Raw genomic sequence first — 21,966 nt, forward strand, 5'->3', positions numbered from 1 at the left:
TTTGATTGATGTGAGATAAATTATTACGAATTTGATTGATGTGAAATAAATAATTAATAATTTGATTGATCGAGATAAATAATAATTGTACAAAACAAGTGATATGATAGGACTATTTATATTAGTACTTACAAGTACTTGAACCAAACAGTTCCCTAGCATAAAAAGTAATATTTTTTTTCATGGATGACTCAAATAAGAGATCTGTCTCACAAAATACGACCCGTGAGACCGTCTCACACAAGTTTTTGTCATTTAAATTTTTTTAAAAAGTGCCAAAAATAAAGGCTAGCTGTAAGGTTAGAAAAAACTTAATCGAGAATACGACGTTGACAACTCGATGAATCGCATGTGGGGTTAAAGCCTTTGTTAATCTGTTTTCAATTTTGGTACATACGTACTCGATCTGGCAATAAATTTTACGTAGACATTAAGTTTTTATTTTTTTTAATGTCAACTTGGTTTGGTCCATATTATTTCTAAGGTCTTTATAAAATGTTTTTAATATGGTTGTCAATTTTGTTCGTAAAAATCAACTGTTAAAATAATGCCAATCTTAATATGACAAGTTATGTAAATATATATAAATGAATTAGATATAGTTTTTTTGAGTCGAGCATATAAAATTAAAAGATTAAAGTTCTTCGAAAAACATACGAGTATCGATTCAAATATAGTATTAAAAAATATATATATACGTACTATTAATTAAGAGACACAATAATATTTAACTAATTTTTAGTGAAATCTTCTTTGAATTTCAAAATTACGCCTCACATGTTTTTTTTTTACCATGTATTTAATTTTGTTCTTCAAATTTAAAATTTAAGAAATATAGAAAATATTATTTTTGAATTTTAAAATATAGATAAAGATAAGAGCAAAATATTTAATAAGATAAGAGTAAAATATTTAATTCTTTCAAAAAAAAAAGATTGTTTTTATTTATTAAAGTTTTAGATTACTATATTACTCTTAATTAAAAAATATAAAAAAAAATCATGTGCGCGGCTGACATTCACATTTGATATTGTTATATCGAATTACTCGATCACGTACGTGTTGTTACTCTTTGCAGACTTAAATAGCAATTTTCCCCCTTGAAATACACAAATTAATGTTACAATGCACATTTTTATATTTATTTGAATTTGAATGGATGATATCGTGTACGTGAAAAATACCATGTTTGCGACGCAGAATGTCGCAGATGATCATATGATAAAAAGTCACGTGTTGGTCCATACAACATTGTCGTCGATAAATAATTTTGGTGAAATATTTATTTTCTAAAATAACATAACGACAAGGTTTAATATTATTTATAAAAAATTTAATCAGGGTTAGTTTCTTAAATGTTCCGATATTTCGTGTGTTTTATTAGTATGTTATGAAATATGAGCGACAAAATTTTAGAGAAATATGGCGAACAACTTTGGTCGAACTTCATTTTTTTTAAAAAAAATAACATGTATTTGATTGTATTCAAATGAATTTGTGAATGTTTTTTTTAAATAAATATTTAAACAATGTTATTTTGTAAGCTACCCGTAATTTCATGTATATATACTATTATATTTAAATGAATTGCTGAAATCAAGTAGGAACCAATTACTAAATTAATGGGCCAATTTGGGAATTCTAATGGATCAAGTGTCAAAGGAGGGGAAACAAGAACAATAATATTCACGATCTTCTTATATGATGATATAAATCAATGGAAAATATCAACAAATTTTAGATCCACGAGTTTCCGAAAAAAAAATTACAAAAAAAGTAGATTTATTAGTAAATGCATAAGAATCATATGCAATATATAATTTCTACGAACTTGTAAAATTATTTCCCTATCCAAAGTAGATGCGAATATGCAGTGCCATGATAAGAATGGTGTAGATTGCAAAGAAAAGCAGAGTGTGTATCATCACAGCTTTCCCGTTGGTTGCGAAGCTCCCGAATTCGACGCGTCTCATGTTGCCCGGGAACTGGAATATGACTCCGGGAGATAGCAACACGAACAGAAGAAAACCGATCAAAATCGGTGCCCAATCCTCCATTGTTCTTTTGCTAATTAATGATCAAGCAAGCTCCAAGTACTAAAATGATCCTTAATAAATTAAGGANTGACACAGACTCTAATTCGGTTTGACTTGGAAACCCTACCCAGAATCGGAAGTTGGTGCAGAGCACTCGGCAGAGCTGTTTGACGCAAAATCTTGAAGCGGCCTCAGAAACACAGAAACGGCCGGAGATCTCAGGGTAATCGGCGCCAGTGACAAGCCGGAAAACGCCGATCCCGAGTCTTACCTCAGCTGTTAAATTGAGAGGCGACTCAACCGGGTCACGGCAGTCGAGCAACGGTTCAAGGAGCCCACAGAGCCATTCAAATGTAGATATCCTCATGCCAAAAAACTGCTTGAAAGACTCAGGGTTCCGAGGAACCGTCGAGTTCATCCGGAGAGATTGGCCGAGACCGAACCCGGCTCCATCTTCTCCTTCCGACACATCCGGGTTTTGGAAATGAGCTCGCTTCCGCTTTCTTGAAAAAGAACAGAAGGACAGTGTGGCAACAGTATTTGAAGTTAAAAGACAATGGTGCAGGAGAGGAAAAACGATTTCTATAAAATCTTGAGGGGGAGTAAATGAGGCTGAGAAAATGAGGACAAGGAGGAGAAGAAGTTGGGACATCAGCGAGGAAAGCGAGGCGGCTAGGGCTCGGGGATTCATTTTCTGCGTCCCCAGGTGCTATTTGTGACAGAAAATGGAGTGAAATTTTTCGACTCCCGTGCAGATGGAGACAAACAGATTTGTAGGCTGAGTTCTTGGCAGGTAGATCCGACAGTTGTTATTGGACACTTGCTTTTTCAACACGAGGTCAAATATGAATATAAACTTTTTATTTTTCATATATATTAAGAATATTATTTGAATTTTTTTATTTTTTTTAATTCATTCAAAAAATATTTACACATAAGTAAAAAAAAAAAAGGACAAGTATATGTATTTGATACTTTGGCTAGAGATAAGTGTCAAAAATGATAGTCGAAGTGTCAAAACGATGATGACCGACTCGTCATTTTGACAAGTCAAAAAATTATTAACTCAGCTCACCAATTTTATGAGACGAGGGAGATCTAGCCAAGTTTGTGTTAGATTAAACTGGTCATGATAAGTCGACCCATTATTTTGCCAGATTAAGAAATTGTTAACTTAATCGACAAGAAGATGTTATTGTGGTAAGCAAACCTGGTGGACCTAGCGATTTTAAAGGAGCTAGCCAAGTACTTTAAATATACTATTATAAAATACAAATTTTCGAATTAATTTTTTGTTCAGTAGTAAGTAACCTTGATTTTTAAAATTTTCCTGCTAAATTAAAATCGTCAAAGTTTTAACAAAATATAGAGAATTAAACCCAAAATTAAATGCCAATGTAGCTGGACATTCATCCTCTTCCTTTTTCCTGGTAGCTTTTCAAAATAAAAAGGAAAATACTATAATCGAATGGCACTGACGAGAGCACAGTGCGGTGTAGGCTTTAATGCACCAGATATCGAGAGGAATACGAAGAACATGCATATTTTTAACGTAGTTGGCCTCATTTTCTTAACATTTCAAGAATATAATAATCACATCCTCCCACGGATCACGTGTTTTCACTTTTTTACGGGAAAAAAAAACATAAATTTAGTGTGTCCGATTCAACCCACGGTTAGAATTCCTTTTGATTTTCTGGTGGTGGTCTTTTTGGGTCAATGGAGGATTAGACTAGGAACTTAAGCTAAGCCAACACCCCGAGTCTCTGTCTGGGAGAACAGGTGGAATGGTGGGGACCAATGGCCAATCGGGCTCCAAGCCGAATATGGGCACGCCGGAGAGGCCACCGGTGACCAAGAAGTCCAAAACCGAGCCTGCCGACGCCTCAGGCTCTGATGATTCCCAAGCAGCAGCACACCCTCCGGGCCCCATCTTCCCAGCCGAACGCCGGTTCTCTCCAATTTCATCTGTCAATTCCGCCTCATCCACCGCTACGCCCGCAGTCACTTACCTCGGCGGTGGAACCAGCAGCAACGCTAGTGATGATGCCTTCAGCTTCAATTTCTCCGATCGGGACTACGTCTTCCCATCCAATCTTGGCCCCTACTCCACTCGCCGAAACCTCAGCATCAAATCTTCTGCTTCTTCTTCTTCTTTGTCGAAACAGCAGGGGTCAGCTCAAGTTCCTGCTCGTAGCACTTCCATGCCGCCAAATTTGAGTGGCTCTGCAGTAGACTCCGCACGCCGGAGCAGTAGGACGAAGCTGAAAGCCGACAAAGATTTGAAGGCATTGTCACTTCAAGCCTCCACGGCGGCTTTGGCCCCTTCTCCCAGACTACCATCAATTCGTGATCCAGCTCATTCCAGTAGTATGCAGGAGAATTCATCATTCGGGAGCGCTTGGAGATTAAAATTTGTTAGTGGTTTTTTTTTTCTTTTTTCCGTGACATGTTCTTTTCTTTCTTTCTTTTTTTCTTTTTCAGTGTTTAGTTGATTATTACTTCATACTTGATATTGGAAGATCACAAGGGATCTTGAATAGAGTTGGATTCTTGCTCTTAATTGTTGTTACGTAGGGTGCGTGTACTGTCCCATTTGCTTCTTAGGCTTCAATTATTGCTTGGAGCTATTTTCAAGAATGAATTTGTGATTGTGTTCTATGCTTGCACCTGCAGCTCATGTTTCTCAGTATACTATCACTACTGTACACGGTTGGGTTGCGATATGAAATTGCAAGGCTTGAGGTAATTTCAAAGTTCCAAGTATAGTGTGTCTATTTTAATTTTTTGTCATGTGAATACCGCAGGAATGTTGTGGCTGAATGCAAACTTATAGCGCATTTTGGTACCCTTTGTTTCTTATGGTGTTTGGTGTTTCGATTGGGTATATCATGATATATACCAGATGACGTTACGAATATGATCTGTCATTAAATCCTGATTAAGAAAGATGGATGTGTTTGCAGGAAGAGAACGCCAACCTACGTAGATTATGCTTTCATAAAAATTACATTGATAGGAATCAGGTAAAAGCTATGGAGCTTGAAAATGGAAGTTCATTTTTGTGGTTAGGGCACTGTGACAGTAGAACTATTGCTCTGTACACTGTTATCGTTACTCTCGTTACTCCATTTATGGTGTACAAATATCTTGACTATCTTCCACGGATCAAGAATCTTTCAAAGAGGACAAAAGATAACAAAGAGCAGGTCCCGTTGAAGAAAAGAATTGCCTATAAAGTTGACGTGTGTTTCTCTGTTTATCCTTATGCGAAGCTTCTTGCACTTCTCTTTGCGACTCTGTTTCTCATCGGATTTGGGGGCTTGGCACTGTATGCTGTAAGTGATGGCAGTTTTTCTGAAGCTCTTTGGCTTTCTTGGACCTTTGTGGCAGACTCAGGAAATCACGCCGATAGAGTTGGTACAGGTCCAAGAATTGTCTCAGTTTCTATAAGTTCAGGAGGCATGCTTATATTCGCCATGATGCTTGGACTTGTTTCCGATGCAATTTCAGAAAAGGTGGATTCATTGCGTAAAGGCAAGAGTGAGGTCATTGAAAGTAACCATATCCTCGTTCTAGGATGGAGTGATAAACTGGTAATTCTATAACAAATATTGCTATAAGCGATTGTGACTTGTAACTCTGTCCGTCCATATTGTGTTTCCTAGGGTTTTTGATGTTATCTCACAAAACAATGCAACTTAATTTAATTTTACCTTTTTCTTTCTCCTCAACTTTAAGGAGAAATAGGTGCTTAATAGGTCTACATTTTTGTCTTCTCCCGTAGAAACTATGAGAAATACTATCGTTCAATGAGCGTCATGATATGTTGAACGTCGACATGCAATTGAATTTTTTGATTGTTCAATTAGATAATTTTTTTTAATTGTTAGAAATTATCCTTTATTACAGGGTTCACTTTTGAAGCAGCTTGCAATAGCAAATAAGAGCATAGGTGGTGGTGTTATTGTTGTACTTGCTGAAAGAGACAAGGAAGAAATGGAGATGGACATAGCAAAGCTTGAATTTGACCTGATGGGAACATCGGTTATCTGCAGAAGCGGTAGCCCTCTCATACTCGCTGACTTGAAAAAGGTAGCTTTTTCTATACTGACAATAACCCATATCTATTCCCCCTTGTCGTAGCAGGATACTGAGATGTATTTTTAAGAATTATTCTTCTACAAAAATCAAATTCTTTTGGTCATCCCAAAGTCCCACCCCTGACTGCGGACCCCAACTGAGCGCTATAATTTTTTCTTTTATCCTATACCCTGTGTTTGTCAAGCAGGTCTCAGTCTCCAAGGCACGGGCAATCATCGTATTGGCATCTGACGAAAATGCTGATCAGGTCCCTACTTTTATTTCAATAAGTCTTCTTATGGTTAAATTTTAGAGTCGCTAGTTGCTTATTTATTTGGAATTTCATATTAGAGTGATGCACGTGCTTTAAGGGTTGTGCTCAGTCTTACTGGTGTGAAAGAGGGTCTAAGAGGCCATATCGTTGTGGAAATGAGCGATCTTGATAATGAGCCTTTGGTCAAGCTTGTTGGAGGAGAACTGATAGAAACAGTTGTTGCCCATGATGTGATTGGGAGACTGATGATACAATGTGCTCTCCAGCCTGGCCTGGCTCAGGTTAGCTATGATTCTGTAGATCTTCATATACTTTGTACGATTGCTAGTCAAAATGAAGCTGGAGTATCTCAATAACATCATTCATAGAGCATACCTTCTATAAAGGTGAAAATTGTGGAGATCCTAGAACATTAGTCTCCCGTCCTTTCCTTTATTGTTTTGTCCATGTCTTTAACATGTCGTATATCATTTACCCCTTGTTTCTTATCATAATGTATGTATTCACAATCACATTACATTCTTATTAGTTACTACAAATTTCATTAGTAATAAACTAATAATGTTGGCAAATGATCTCGATTGTTCGTTCAAAACTTGTCTGGGTGGAAAAACCAGGTTTCCCTTATCATCTAAATATGATTAATCAAAGGAAGTTGTGACTAAAAAGAGCTATAGGTTAATTCGTATATTTCAGAATTATAGGACTGTAAGTGTTATCAATGATGTGTTGATATAGTAGACAATTGACAAATTATTCAAGGCTGCCTTCTACGTCTACATTTGAAACATTAAGTTTGAAATACGGTTTACACAAAACTTATTTGTCTCGGTTTCTTGTTCTCCAATTAGAAGGTCAAAAACTTGTAGCCTCCACTATAAAATATCTGGAAATTTGCCAAAAAAATGAAGGAGTAAAATTCTCTCTCAAGTGTGCTAAACAATGATCCGTTGAACAAAACTCGCCATTGTTACTATTTGTCCACAGATGCCTAAAAAGTGGAGATTTGCATCTTTGCATAATTGAACAGTAGTTAATGGAATCCGTTCTCCAACAATTAGATGAATTATTATAGTTCCACTTGGCAGATATGGGAAGACATTCTGGGGTTTGAAAATGCAGAGTTCTACATCAAAAGATGGCCTGAACTGGATGGTACTCGTTTTGGAGATGTACTTGTATCTTTTCCTGATGCAATCCCTTGTGGAGTTAAGGTTGCTGCAGATGGCGGAAAGATTAAAATGAATCCAGGTGATAAATATGTTCTAAAAGAAGGTGATGAAATCCTTGTCATTGCCGAGGATGATGACACATATGCCCCCAGTTCCTTGCCAGAGGTCAACCTCTTAACTCCAACTTTATGATAAGATCACTAGTATAACATTGTTTATGGAGATCTTTGACTTGGGATGTGAAGGCTTAATCTTAGATTTATATCACATTTATACATGAATAGTTTTGTCTGGCTCACTACTCTCTGATTTCTATTAATGGACAGGTTAATAGGTTTTGTGTACCATTATCTGTTGGTAAACTGACTTAATATTTCAAAATAACCCATTTAAGAATCCTTGTCAAATGGTCTGAAAATTGGTTTTCGCTTTGTGCTGCAAAATGGTAGTAACTTCGTGCTGAGCCCATCAAATACTTTGTATGTCAAAAAAAGAAAAGAGAAGAAAAGAAAAAACAGAGTTGAATGAGGTAGGTGTATAGATTTGTTTGTCACTATCTTTTAAAAAGGTTAATATTTACCCCATTTTTTTTTGATTTAAAATGCAAAATATTGATAATGGGTATATTGATGTTCAAATAGTTCAGGTACCTTATGACACTAGGGTACCACACATAGTTAGTTGATTATCATGATTTAATTTTATTATTTTCGAGTACTTTTCTTGCATTTGTTTTGTAAATTGGTCTCCTCCTGGGAAGACATATAGTTTGGAAAGTCTCAAAGCATAAACTTTCATCTCCAAAGATTTTTCGACCTAAATGCTTGTGATATTTATTGTCTATTTAATGTTTCAGAGTTGAACAAATTTTTTACCATTTGTTGTTCCCATTCTATTGTCATCTTGTTAGCTTACTCTTAATGAGGCAAGTTAAAATAGCGATGCATACTCACATGGTATAGACACAATATATTATAGCTGTGGTCACACTTTTTTCTAGAATGGTGTTGTTCTCATGTACGCGTCTTGCTTTCTGCAGCTCCGGAAGGGCCTATCTCCCAGGATAACTGATCCTCCGAAATTCCCTGAAAAGATTCTATTTTGTGGTTGGCGACGTGATATTGATGATATGATTATGGTGATTTTTGCACTTATCACATTCATTTTCCTTGACTTTCATACTTATCTTAAAAGTGACTCTAGTTTCCTTTCATCTTTTATGGTTCTTTTGATTTGCTGTAAGTTGATATTGATGACCTAGATTTTCTTTGCGGACTTATCACATTCTTTTACTTTGACTTTCGTACTTATTTTAAAAACAGCTCTTGTTTCTTTCAATTTGCTAAAATAAGCTGATCTTGTGAGCTATATTTTCTGTGTCTAGAGCTGGCTTTGGCTTCCTCAACAAATTGCTGTTGCTCATTTTGAAATTTAGGTCAACTGGACTAAAGGAATGTGGAAGAGAGTATTAAAAATGAAATAGAAGGTGGCACATTTTAGCATGCGTTAGTTTTCAGGCTTTACCAGATCCAGACCTTGAGCAACTGCTGTTCTAAATATAAATTAGCTTACTCAACACGACTAATTGCAATTCTACATATAAATTCATCTAACCAATACTCTACTTATTGCAATGAATGCACAATTTAGTTTAACCAACCCTCTAAAACCTATATACTACAGTTCGACACTGGTAATACACGAATAAAGTGGTTTAAATCTAAACTTGTAGACTGCCCTATTGCTTGAGAGTTGGTAATGGGATATACTTGGAACTGTACTAGTCGATCAGGAGAGAAAAATGGTTATTTTACTTGCTTGTGGATAATTTAATTAAAATGGAATGAATCTCTTCTTGTGGAGAATGGTAGATAACAACTCATAGCACTCCATTAGACAATTACAAAACTTATTGCTTTTGGTCTTTCCCTCTATATATACCCAAAATTAATACTTACTCATCTATTTGACTTCTCTTGTAGTGTTTTTCCTGAAGGAGAGAACCTTGAACACGTCATTTCATTAAAACCAGCACATATTGATTTGTCTTGTAACCTATCTAGTTAGAATTTTCCGAGTGAAGACGTTTTCTAGCCAAGTCCTTTTCAAGTGTAATGAAAGTTCAAAACCAATGATGCCCTTGAAGATTAAATTAGGCATTTGTTGGAAACATGAAATATTAAGAATCTCACTTCTCTAATAACTGAAGTTTTGAATAAATTAGCCAAGAGGGTTTTGATCTCAAATCTCACCTTCACTTATAGATGGAGAAAGAATTTCATGTACTAAAATTCGATAAAATAATCTTGTTTCCACATGAGGGACCTGGTTGAGCACATTAACAATTAATTCTTTAAATTTCTGTGATATTAAGCTTTTAGATGACGTGCTCTTTTGATGAAACTGCTTATATGCAAGTTCATACGAAGCTTCACTGCTTGATAAGTTTCTCAAGCCTGTTTTATGAAATTGGAAATGTGTGTTTAATCACACACTATATAAATGAAAAAAATTGTCGGGATTTTTACATCAAAGTTTGTTGTATCTCATATATATTAGTTTGGTGCTCACTGCCATTTATAGGTGCTAGAAGCATTGTTGGCTCCGGGATCTGAATTGTGGATGTTCAATGAGGTTCCTGTGAAAGACCGGTTCCAAAAATTAACAGATGGTGGCCTTGATATTCTTGGGTTAGTTAATATAAAACTAGTCCATAAGGAGGGGAATGCCGTCATCAGACGGCATTTGGAGAGTCTTCCTTTGGAGACTTTTGACTCTGTAAGTTTCATCTTTAGAATGCACCAATATGCTGGAAATTATCTAATTGTGATAGTTGTGCTATTGGAAAATTTTCAAATAGGACTTGGATAGAGAAGTATTTTGTTTTCTGATCTAAAGCATTTTGCACTAGAATGCTATTATTTTTGTTATGGCATCTTAAAATTATTTTGCTCCATTATGGGATTGAGATTGAGGCAAACAAATGCATGATTTTGATGTCTATATTTTCCGAACGTAAAAGGTCCGTATTGTTATTCTGGAAAAACTTCTTAGTCAAATATCAGGTTTCTATATGCTGTTCCTGACTTCTTGTGATTTAAAAGAAACTGTACTTGAATTTACTCTTGCCTGAAGTTTAGTTTTATAGCATTACTCTATGCATTTCAATGCACGACATGGCTTCGAATAAGACCTTCACCTTTGTAAATCAGGCAGAAATTGTTGTCTGCTCTTCTAATTCTATACTATCAGGTTTGGCATTGCCAAGGTAGGAATCATATTGATCATGTGCCCTCATCACACTTCCATGATAGAGAAGTGGCTCTAAGTTCTATTTGTTAAAAAATGTTTTCAGCTGCCGATTTTTGTTCATCTACTGATGTTACTGGGATTAGGTACTGAATTTAAATGAGGACTTCTGAAATTTATGTTTTGATCCACGTTGTCGTGACCATTACTAACTCTAAGAGAACAGATTTTAATTCTTGCAGATGAATCTGTGGAAGACTCTATTGTCCAGTCTGATTCACGATCTCTTGCTACCCTCCTCCTTATTCGTGATATACAGGTCATTCTCTATCTGTCTTTGGTAGATGCATTTATAATATAATGTGATTCAATGAGTTCCGGTTGATTACTATTTGAATTCAAGACCAAGTTCTAATCATTTGAGCCATTTTTAGTCTTTTAAATGTAATTGGGCCTGCAGACATTACTTTTAATGTTTTATCTTATCGTTTCCTTTTGTCATGCATTATTTAGCTTACTTCTTGGAATAGCATTCTAAATGAGTAGTATAGGCATAGGTTAAGTGTCGAGGTCTTACACAAGTCATGCCTTATTAATAAGTATTGTTGGGCTTTTAACTTAATTTATATTTCATTATTCTTGTATTATTGTATTGTGAGCCACGTAGAAGCTTGTTTTGAGAGCCATAAATAATTCCGGACACCTGTAACTTTTCACGTACGATGCATAAGGTTAAAATACATTTTTCCCTTCCTAAACTTTTAGTATTTTAGTTTTGTCCCAAAAGTGTTATTTCAGGCTCGGCTACTCTTCTCAATGTATGTTCTAAAATATAAATCAAATTAGTTTGGTATAATATATACGTGTTTAAACTTGATGCAGTATGATCTAATAATATGTGCATAGAAACCTTATTTTAATAAAAAAGAATTTCTCAAGGTCCTAATGTCATTTGTACAAATGTAAATATCCTTACTTTAAAGTGTAATTTGTTTGAGCCAAATTTTTTAATGCAACTCTGGCCCACGGTTCTTACCGGGGTTTTTCTGTCTAATTTTTCGCCACGCATGTTGATTCTATATCAATACTTGGTTACTGATTAAAGTACCTACTCCAGTCAAAACGCCTGCCATACAAGGATGCAAAATCCATTCCTTCAAGGCATTCAGGATTCTCACAAAGTTCTTGGATTCGGGAAATGCAGCAAGCTTCGGACAAATCAATTATTATAAGTGAGATATTGGATTCTAGAACTCGAAATCTTGTGTCTGTGACAAGGATCAGTGACTATGTATTGTCAAATGAGCTGGTGAGCATGGCTCTAGCCATGGTTGCAGAAGACAAACAAATCAATCGTGTACTTGAAGAACTATTTGCTGAGGAGGTATGCTCATCACCAATCTAGCTTTCTGAGGTTTCCTTCAGTAATAATTTATATATAGTAGGGCAGTTAAAACGTTAAGACTGGTTTGGGGGGGGACTGATTGAGGGTGATTTAGTAGTATCAACCTAATTTTTGTTTTTCTATTTCATGTAAAGTTTTATTCTCGTTTGATTTTACAAGTCGTCCTTCTCACTACCTTTCCCCCTTTCTTCATCCAAACAAATCAAAGAATTTGAAATCTATAATAGATTTTATTAATCCCTGCACAACCTTAGTAACTTTCAAAAAATAAGTTGCATGATAATGTTCATCACAGACCAGCAGGAAATTTTTAAACGTTCTTGTATTTTTATGTGATTTAATTATCCCTTTTTACTCATCTGTGAGGAGTTTGAAATGGGAATTTTGAAACAAAGTTTTCTTTCAAATTATAAAACTGCAAACTCTGCAGAAATGTATATTGGTCGAGTATTCACTTGCCGAATTTTGACACATATCTGTTCCGACTCTTCAGGGAAACGAGATGTGTATAAAGCCTGCAGAATGCTATCTTTATGACCAGGAAGAGCTTTGTTTCTACGAAATAATGATCAGGGGACGTCAACGCAAAGAAATTGTAATTGGGTATCGTCTCGCAACAGCAGAGCAGGCTGTGATCAACCCTGTGGGCAAATTGATGCCACAGAAATGGTCTATAAATGATGTTTTTGTCGTCATTTCGTCAGGTAAATGACGAGGAACAAAGAAGTGCCTGAATATTGATCCCCAAAATATTGGGACTACAAAGTTTGCCCAATACTATGCTACACGATGACAAAGTTCGGAGCAGTCGAGCAGCACATCCTCACATCGAGCAGCAACTACGATGGTACTTTTGCTACGCCATGTTTATCAAATTTATATTCGAGAAAGATGAAGGGAACTTCAAATGTGGAGAGAGGCGCATGCACTTGGCCTTCTTTTCATTAATACTAGAACAATGCAATCGCCGGAATCTATTTCTAGCTTTTTTTGTTGTTCTAATTGTTAGCTACAGTTCAAAAATTTTATAAAGTCAGAAAGCACTTGAAATGTTCTAATAAAACCAAAAGATAGTAATAAGTTTGGTCATTGAAGTAATTTTGGTTATGCTTTAATTATTTTCATTTATTAATCGAAGGAAAATGATAATAATTTGATGGTTTCGAGTTGATGGTACGATTACTAGTTCTTCTTAAGATGGGTTTATTTTAATCATGGTTTGAAAGATGATTACGTACAAAGGCTTACAGCACATAAATCACAAACCAGAACGTACCAAACAAATCAGAAGAAATTCAATATCTTAATGTACAATACAATGTTGTTAGGACATGTCTTTCGAACTAACACTACTCAACTACATCCATATTTAAACGAGATCTCTAAAGCATTTTATTATACAAGTAAATATCAAGTCAAACTATAACACAGCAAGAACTCAAAATCTTCACTATATATTCCCATGGAGAATTTGGCAATTCAAGTATCCCCACCCATAGCGTTATCCCATGCCTTCATCCCACTGTGGCCATGTCGCGGACTCAAAACAACCGGGTTCATAACGACATTCTGCCTTGAAGGCGAGTAGTAATTGTGAGGGACAGGATCAACTTGGTAATTCACCCCCTCAACTCGGCCGACAGACCTCACAGACATAAGCCTTTCGGGCCCAACACTTCTGTTGAAGTCAATAGGTGGCTTGGGAGATTGGTGGGGAGGATAGTGTGGCTGTCTATAATTCTGATAATATTGGTGAGGAATTTGATGAACATAATGGCTTGTTTGTTGTGGAGAATTTAAGCTACATATGCTAGGCATACTGTGTACCTTGTGCATATTGATACGGCTACTTTGATGGTTTCCATGAATCACGGCTTCGTTGTTTATGGTTTCCGTGGTGCAGCTATCTGGTGACCTTGGGGAAGAGCATGCCGAGGAAACTAAAGAGCCATGTTGAACGGAATTGATAGTTGGGTGTTGTTTCATGCTGAATGGAGTAGAGGGGATCATGCCATTGATAGCATCAATATACCGTTGCTCGAGCCCGTGGGGATCAACATAGCCCATTTGGTTCTCCAACGAAAAGGGGTTTGCAGGGAACAGGAATGCTCGAAGTTTTGGAGCTCCAGCAGCTTCATAATTGATCGCTTCATCCATCATGTGGCGTAGATCTTCATCAGATCTCACCGAGACCAAGGAATCGAGGTCCTCGGACAAAACTTGGTACTTCAGGATCATTTCTCCTTCGATTAGATAAGTGAGCTTCTTCATAAGTTCTGTAAATAATGAAACCACTCACTGTGAGAACATTTAAAGCCAGGTTCCAAGATTCAGCATCTTCTATTCTCAAGAGACATTCCATTGTAAATCATGCCTCAACTCTAAATCATTGCATCTGCAATCCACCACCACAGAAAAGTTTTGCAATCCAAACCGTACAAGTAATATGAATAAAGAGATGAGTAGAGATCAATGCATAAAAATATGCAAGAATTTTAGATAACTATCTCATCTACCATATAAATTATAGATCAGAGAAAAGATAATCGATGACCTTGAAGTCGAACATTTTTTCCAGTAAATGAAGAAAGTCAGGCGCTGTGATCGACTATTTCATTCTGCAATCCATATCATTAAGGTTCATTACGGTTGAGGGGTAAAATCCATCCCCTTCATGCAAAAAATTCTCAAAAAAATACAATCGTTCCAAATATCTAACTTCTTATTTTCATTACCAAAAAAACGCGGATTAAAAAATATGAAAACGCAGAGAGTGAAACGCTTAACCTTGGAAAGGAATGTCCCGCGGCACAGAAATGACACGGGTTTCGCCGCCAACATACTTGAGGTGGCGGTCGGCGGGGCGGGGGAGGATCTTTCCGCCGTGACTGCACAAGAACTTGATCCTGTTCTTGGGCGAATTGGGGGCTGAATTTGGCGCCGAACCCGGAGCAATCTCAACACCTTCTCTCGACATTGCAATGGAACTTCGTAGGCAAAAATCAATGGGAGAGAATTCAATGAGAGGGGATGAGAACGCAAGAGTTCCTCGGTATTTATAGGCACCATAATATAAATTAATATATTGATTATCTTATTATTTAATTAATTTTTTTAAAATATTTGACTAATAACAATTAAAACTAGCAAAGGGATGAGATTGGATTAATTAGCTTTATCATTCAATATTTCCTCAAATCTCTCTGCCAGTCATTTAATATACAATTTATCCTATTTTTATACAACTGTTTCATAGCAAGAAGTAAGAAATTTTTAAAAAAAATTAGCAATCTTGAAATAGGAGTTATCATTGGTTGGTTCAACTCGGCTTTACATAATTTAGAGGAGTGTTTATTGGTTGGTTCAACTCGACTTTATATAATTTTACTTCGGGTTTTTGATTTTAGAAATATGTAATCCGATTATTTTTTGAGATGATATACGTTATTAAAATTGAACACAATTTATTTTACATTTTTGATGATGAAAAAACGAGACACAAAAATATATTTTCTTGGTAAATTTATTTGCATGAAGAAAAGTTAAGATTTTTTCTCATTAATTCAAATTAAGATGGTAAAAACTAGTAATTAATAAAAAGGTTGATACTCAATGATATTATGTGCCTAGGGTATATACATATGGATCAAGGCTACCGACCTACCAATGCATTTTGCAAAAATCGAACTAAAGAGGGAATCAGCCAAAAATAAAATCATGAAATTCGGAGCAACATTCTGATAATTAGCATTTTCCATTCCAAATTTGTGTTGTTAAATAAATCAAATTAATCTTTTACTTTATACTAATCACAAAATATTTAAGGATTGCTATAGATTTCAATTCTTAAAATTATTATTGTAATTAATATAATTAAAGTAGAGATAGATTCGAGTTTTTTTTAATTATTTAACGACGAAAATAAATTCGAAATAATAGATTTCAAATGATTCAATCTAAATGCGATATACTTCTGCAGAAAATGGGGTACAGAACCACCATAAGCAACTTATCCATGAGCATAACTAAAAAATTCTAGCTTTCACACCTTCAAGTAAATTCGCATATACGAAATTGGGAAGAAAATATATATCTTCCAAAACGCACACTAGCAACATTTTAAACCCAGGATACGACACTAATAAGAACATAAACCAAATTTTAAAAACGAGAAAATAACTACTCTTCTTTGTTCTCCTCAACAACAATGTCATTATTTGTTTCTGCTTTCACTACTTCGTCGACCCTCCGAACATTTTCATCAACACCAAGCACGTCATCCATCATATCATCCTCCGCGACATTTATATCTTCCACGTCATCCTCATCTTCGTTGTTGCTTTGTCCAGGGATCTTTCTACTTTTGGGCCCGTGCTCAAGCTGATGGGTCTCAAGTTCTTTGTCCATTGTCTCTTGTAAGTTTGTCGCATCATTGTTAGCTATCCAAGCTTTTCTTCCATTTTGCCACCTTTCCAGACCATTTTCCACATTCGCAATGTACTTTCTGCAATCTCCTTCTGATACTGTGATAGTTCACTTCTCCTAGCAGACTTCCATTCTTGAAACATCTGATGACAAATAAAGAAATTGCTATATGGAAAATTTATTCTAGCTGAATGGCCAATCTGCAGTTTAAATATTAAACTTGCTGCACGTTGCTTCAAGCAATCAAGAAGCAGAAGTTAAGTCTCAGAAAAAAAACTCGCCTGTTCTTTTTCTTGCTCAAGCAAAGCTTCATCACGATCCTCCAGAGGCTTGGCAAACATGTAATAGATCGGAGGCTCTGTCTTTGTCCTGAAAGATCACAAGCAAAGAAAATAGGAGAAATATGTCATACTAAATACAATAGAAATTCATAAGAGCATCCTAACTCCAGACAGCAAGAAACCGGTCATTTAACTGCTTCAAGGTTCTGCATATGAATGGACACTTATCTTTTGTGTCAATAAAATTGTGAATATGGACACTTTTTGGAGCAAAATTAATAATAACCTGCACCGTGTAGAAAATAACAACAGAATCAGCGGTTTTTCCATGCAAGAGGATATTCAAACTATTACCAAAGAAAATGAGGGTACCTTATGAAATTTCCAAGTTTTTTGTGATGCTCACTCCATCGAAGAAACAACAATTCCAATTTCTTTTCCTCTGCCTTCGCAGCAATACGCGCTCTGAGAGTCTGAAAATAACACAGGCAATAGAAAAAAGAATTCAGAAGTGCTAATAATTGCATACAGCGGAAAGAATAACATAAAATTTCGGTATATAAACAGAATAGATCAATATTAACATCAAACCAGGTCCCTTTTCCGCTTTTCTGCAATCTGCTCACGCTCTTGCTGCCTCAGCTTTTCACTTTCTTCACGTGCTCGTAGTTCAGCCTACATAAACATTTATAATTCAAGTTAATAGACATGGAAAGATTATTATCTTAAAATTTTAAAAAGTACACAAATCTCTAAGTTCGACTTTTATAGTCACAACTCACAAGCCAGGCCAAGCAAGGAGAACAAGAAAAAGGAAAAAAAGTCGCACCCAGTATTTCATGAAATTTCTTCTGGCATCTTCAGTAAAATAATTCAGAGTTTAAGCATGCATATGCAAATATATACGAATTTATCAATGCTGTGTATGTTCAATTTAGATCCTCGCAACTTCAGGTTGCTAATCCAAGTACACTATAACTATGCCCACATACACAAATCAAAGTTTAGTTGAAGTTCATAGTTTTTTATATTAGAGCCACATTGCCGAACCAGCAAGATAGTCCAAGGCAGCTAATTTTTCTCACCCGACTTTTAGGATACACTAGTCCCTGGTGTTTCATTTTGTTTACTCTTCAAAAGGAAAAAAGAAAGGTACACACACCCTTTTCAAAGAGTCAGACCTCCGCATGTATGCTTCCGTACCCGAAAGTTGCTTGTCTTCTTTCCTGAACCTCTGAAAGGGGGCAAACGATAGTAAATGTCCAGACCTCCATTCATCAATCTTTGCACTAGGGTAAAAGACAGAATCTCAATACGACTTACAAAGAGTAGCACCTTTATTAGGCAATAAGCCAAAAACAGACATCCCACTCAAGTTAATACTCCAGAAAGTTCAAACATATAATGACCGGTAAGAAATCTAGACCTTTAACAGAGAATTCAATTATTTACATGCTTCTTTGAGATTTTTGGCTGAGCTAAATCATAAACGATAAGCAGTGAGCATACCTCCAAAGTCCCAAGAAGCTGACCCAGCATCCTCTTATTCCTGCTAACCAAACTAGGATCCTCATCTTTAGGCAATACTCTTGGTACATGCTCTGCCGGAGGGATTTCAAAATCCTGCATACACCGAGTACAAATCAGAAGAAAACAACTTAAATCCAATTGTCAACAGAACTTCAACACAACAATAGTTGGATTGAAAAACTCAAGCACTCAAAACTCGAATTCTTGTACGATTTTAGAGGGCAAGGGCCTCTTATTGCCATCCTGTTGCGGCCATAGAGATGGCTTCTTTCCACTCTGACTCGCATTTGTATTTTCAATTTCAACAGGTAAATCTTCCCTTTTCACATCCTTCACAGCTTCGGAGCCATCATCAGCTATCTCCCCATCCTCAAGCTTCAACACCCAAAATTAAACAATTAGTTTAAACTCGAAATTGTGTACAAGCATTCTCAGCTCCACACTGCTAAAATTATTCAAGGGATTTCCACACCTTCACAACAGCAGAAGAAAGTCTCTTTTTTGCTGCTGGCTGGTCCTCCATTTCATTTCTCTCCGCCTGATAAATCAATTGACTTCCAATTATTTCTCTTTCTTCAGCATAAATTATAGCAAGGATGCAAAAGGAGTTATTAAAAGAATTACGGGCCGAACAAAGCCACGCTGGCGACCGCCATTGGCAGTAAAATTGCGAGGACCGGAGTTCGATAAACCACCACGGCGAATCCCCCTAGGATCGCGAAGCCGCTCTGAAATCTGCGTAGAGGAAAACGAGGTATCATGGATAAATACAAAAAACTAAGGCAAAAAAACATCTCCATTAAAATGAAATCACGAATTTCAGACAGTAGATTTTTGACGCATATATATACCAATCACGGGTATATACAAACAAATACAAGAAAAAATTTACTTCTCGTTGCTGGCGGTGGAGTTCATCGATCTCTCTGCGGAGTTCTTCCTCTGTCTTTTCAACTACAACCGCGCTGCCCATTGCGTCAACAGTTAAACGAAGACGATCGTGCGAGCTGCAGATGCAAAAATAAAACCCTTGCGAAGAATTAAGATAAAGTAATATATAAAAATATAATATAATTATTCAAATTTCATTTATTATATATATTATAATAATGTTTTTTTAAAAAAAACCCAATCCTTTTTAATTCCAAAATCTCAAAATTTCTGAATTTTGCATGGCCACAATTATTTATACTAGTAAAAGATGTACACGCGTTGTATGTGTTATTATTATTTTTAATTTGATCAAATAATACTAAAAAATTAACACAAAATTATTTTCAATTTAGAAGAGTTGTTTGTTTTAAAAGAGAAATTTTGATTAGATTTTTTCTAGGTAGAATATAGAGTGATTTGAGGAGGTTTTTAATAAGGTAAAAAGGTAATCATGAAATTAAATATTTTGGTGTCCTCTAAGATAGTCACTCTAAGAGTGTCACACGCAATAATATAGTATAGAATTATAGATATTAAACAGGTAATTAACTCACTTTAATCCCAATAACATATCTCGAATTTGCTTGGTAAATAAAATTAAATTCAGATATTATTAATTTAAATTTAATTATTTGACAATTGATACTATTGCTTCTAAATTTTTAATAATACAAACATTGTTCCGACAAAAAAAAAATTATTCTAAAATAAGATCTTAGTTTCACCATCGATCGAAAAAAAAAGAGATTATAATAAATCTATATTTCTAGATTTGTACAATCATAGTATGAGCTCACGTACGTACAGAATCTCATACGAACATTTTATAAAATAAATATAATTAATCAATCAACAGATCGTCAATCAGCAAGTCAAATTTCGACGCGAAAATGTTATATACAATGATTGTTATACACACGGTTATACATTATATTTTAATTTCAAAATTATATTTGAAATATTCTCAAAAACAATGTGTAAACTCTCGTTATACACATAACATAACTTTTTCGAAACAATATAAGAATTAATGTAATCTAATTTATTTTACATTCCAGACTTTTAATTATAATAATTTTGCATGTATTTACGAGTTTTTAAGAATTATTAATTCATTACAACGATCTATTATTTGGATGACATAATTTCTTAGCCACCACTTATTTATTATATTTTTAAAACAATTTATCAATCCCCTTTTAGATTGTTTTATTTATATCGCTAACAGCAAAACATTTTACTTGTTCTATTTCCTAAAAATAAATGAATAAAAAAATCCCTCGATCTAATTACAAAAAATAGATTCCAAAATTCTCAATTTTAGGGTAAATGTTAAATTTTAATATTATTTATATTCCTTCGTATCCGCTTTATTAGTAGTTTGTGGTAAATACTAAATAGTTATAATTTGTTATTCGAAGGTATTATTGTCTAGAGTAGGTCTCTTGTGAGACGGTATCGCGGATTTTTATCTGTGAGACGGGTCAACCCTATCGATATTCACAATAAAAAGTAATACTCTTAGCATACAAAATAATACTTTTTCATGGATGACCCAAATAAGAGATCTGTCTCACAAAATATGACTCGTGAGATCGTCTCACACAAGTTTTTGTCCATTGTCTAATTGATTTATCTATATCTATATTAGTAAATATTAAATTAGAAATATAATTTAATGACATGGTAATTGTATTTTTTTTTTAGGAAAACTTGCAAATTTATTAAGAGAGGGTAAAGTCTGGATTTACAAGTTTTACTAACCAATAAGGAAAACTCCCATTCTTCCAAACAAAAGGATCGGGAGAAAAAATAGCAAAGGAAGCTAGAGCATGTGCAATCGTATTGACAAATCGCCTAACATGAAAGAGATGTCGAATGCCATTTTGCTCACTCCAATCAACATTAAGAACCTTCATAGTGCTTTTCTGCTTGTGTACAATCTTGAGTCTCTCGCTCCAAACAGCATAAGTACGATAGCAAACAATTCAAATTTCAGTTTACCCAGTTTCTCCTTTATCCCAATGAAAATATCAAACACATCCAAAAACCGAAATCTTTTCAAAAATAGCCAAAACCCAGAATATTTCAAGCATGGTTTAATAATAGGGCATGCAAACAATGCATGGCTTGTTGTATAAAAAAGACGTTTGCAACGGAGATACAAAAATTATAATCGATTAATTAAATTATTAATATTAAAATAAAATATCTGAATAAATATATGATTTAAATATCGAGAATAAAATACTTTTTAGTGGTAAAATTTTGGATGTCATGAACCAAGGTGAAATGTTAATATTATATTTTTTAAACAGTGTTTTTGAAACTTGACTGATTGGCCAGTTTGATTGGTTCGACCTTAACCAATCACCGTTTCGGTTCAGACCTGCTCTATAAATTTTTTTAAGGGTTACATCGTTCAGGACCGGTCAAAACTGGTTAACCGTTGAGAAGTTAAGAACCAATCAGACCGATTCACCACTTCTTTTAAGTTTTTATAATTTTTTAAATTTTATTTATAATTTAATTATTTTCTTATATTTCTTTTAAATTTTTTTTTATTTTTAGTTATATA

General features: G+C 35.0%; 2 protein-coding genes and 1 pseudogene across 4 annotated transcripts; 1 reads left to right on the forward strand and 2 right to left on the reverse strand.

The window, feature by feature from the left end:
• Positions 1-3,512: 3,512 nt before the first annotated feature.
• On the forward strand, positions 3,513-13,243 carry LOC140962545 (probable ion channel SYM8). 3 transcript variants are annotated; one of them, XR_012172573.1, is made up of 12 exons: positions 3,513-4,453; positions 4,713-4,781; positions 5,003-5,632; positions 5,949-6,131; positions 6,328-6,387; positions 6,471-6,674; positions 7,482-7,730; positions 8,605-8,703; positions 10,149-10,343; positions 11,057-11,133; positions 11,932-12,198; positions 12,713-13,243. XR_012172573.1 is itself a non-coding variant. In XM_073421497.1 (12 exons), the coding sequence occupies exons 1-12, from the start codon at positions 3,824-3,826 to the stop codon at positions 12,929-12,931; spliced, it is 2,898 nt and encodes a 965-aa protein (XP_073277598.1). In that variant the 5' UTR covers positions 3,515-3,823; the 3' UTR covers positions 12,932-13,243. The 3 variants fall into 3 exon arrangements, 2 of the variants coding, with proteins under 2 accessions (XP_073277598.1, XP_073277599.1); XM_073421497.1 differs by having other exon boundaries at positions 3,515-4,453; positions 11,041-11,133; XM_073421498.1 differs by lacking the exon at positions 3,513-4,453 and adding an exon at positions 4,520-4,614 and having other exon boundaries at positions 11,041-11,133.
• Positions 13,244-13,492: 249 nt separating this feature from the next.
• LOC140962565 (uncharacterized) lies at positions 13,493-15,240 on the reverse strand. The gene is made up of 2 exons (XM_073421515.1): positions 15,007-15,240; positions 13,493-14,495 (listed from the first exon to the last, which is right to left on the reverse strand). The coding sequence occupies exons 1-2, from the start codon at positions 15,194-15,196 to the stop codon at positions 13,699-13,701; spliced, it is 987 nt and encodes a 328-aa protein (XP_073277616.1). The 5' UTR covers positions 15,197-15,240; the 3' UTR covers positions 13,493-13,698.
• Positions 15,241-16,297: 1,057 nt separating this feature from the next.
• Positions 16,298-19,494, reverse strand: LOC140963421 (uncharacterized; annotated as a pseudogene).
• Between the last annotated feature and the right edge of the window lie 2,472 nt (positions 19,495-21,966).

Source organism: Primulina huaijiensis, chromosome 17, assembly GCF_012295235.1.
Source record: "Primulina huaijiensis isolate GDHJ02 chromosome 17, ASM1229523v2, whole genome shotgun sequence".
Classification (NCBI taxonomy): Eukaryota; Viridiplantae; Streptophyta; class Magnoliopsida; order Lamiales; family Gesneriaceae; genus Primulina; species Primulina huaijiensis.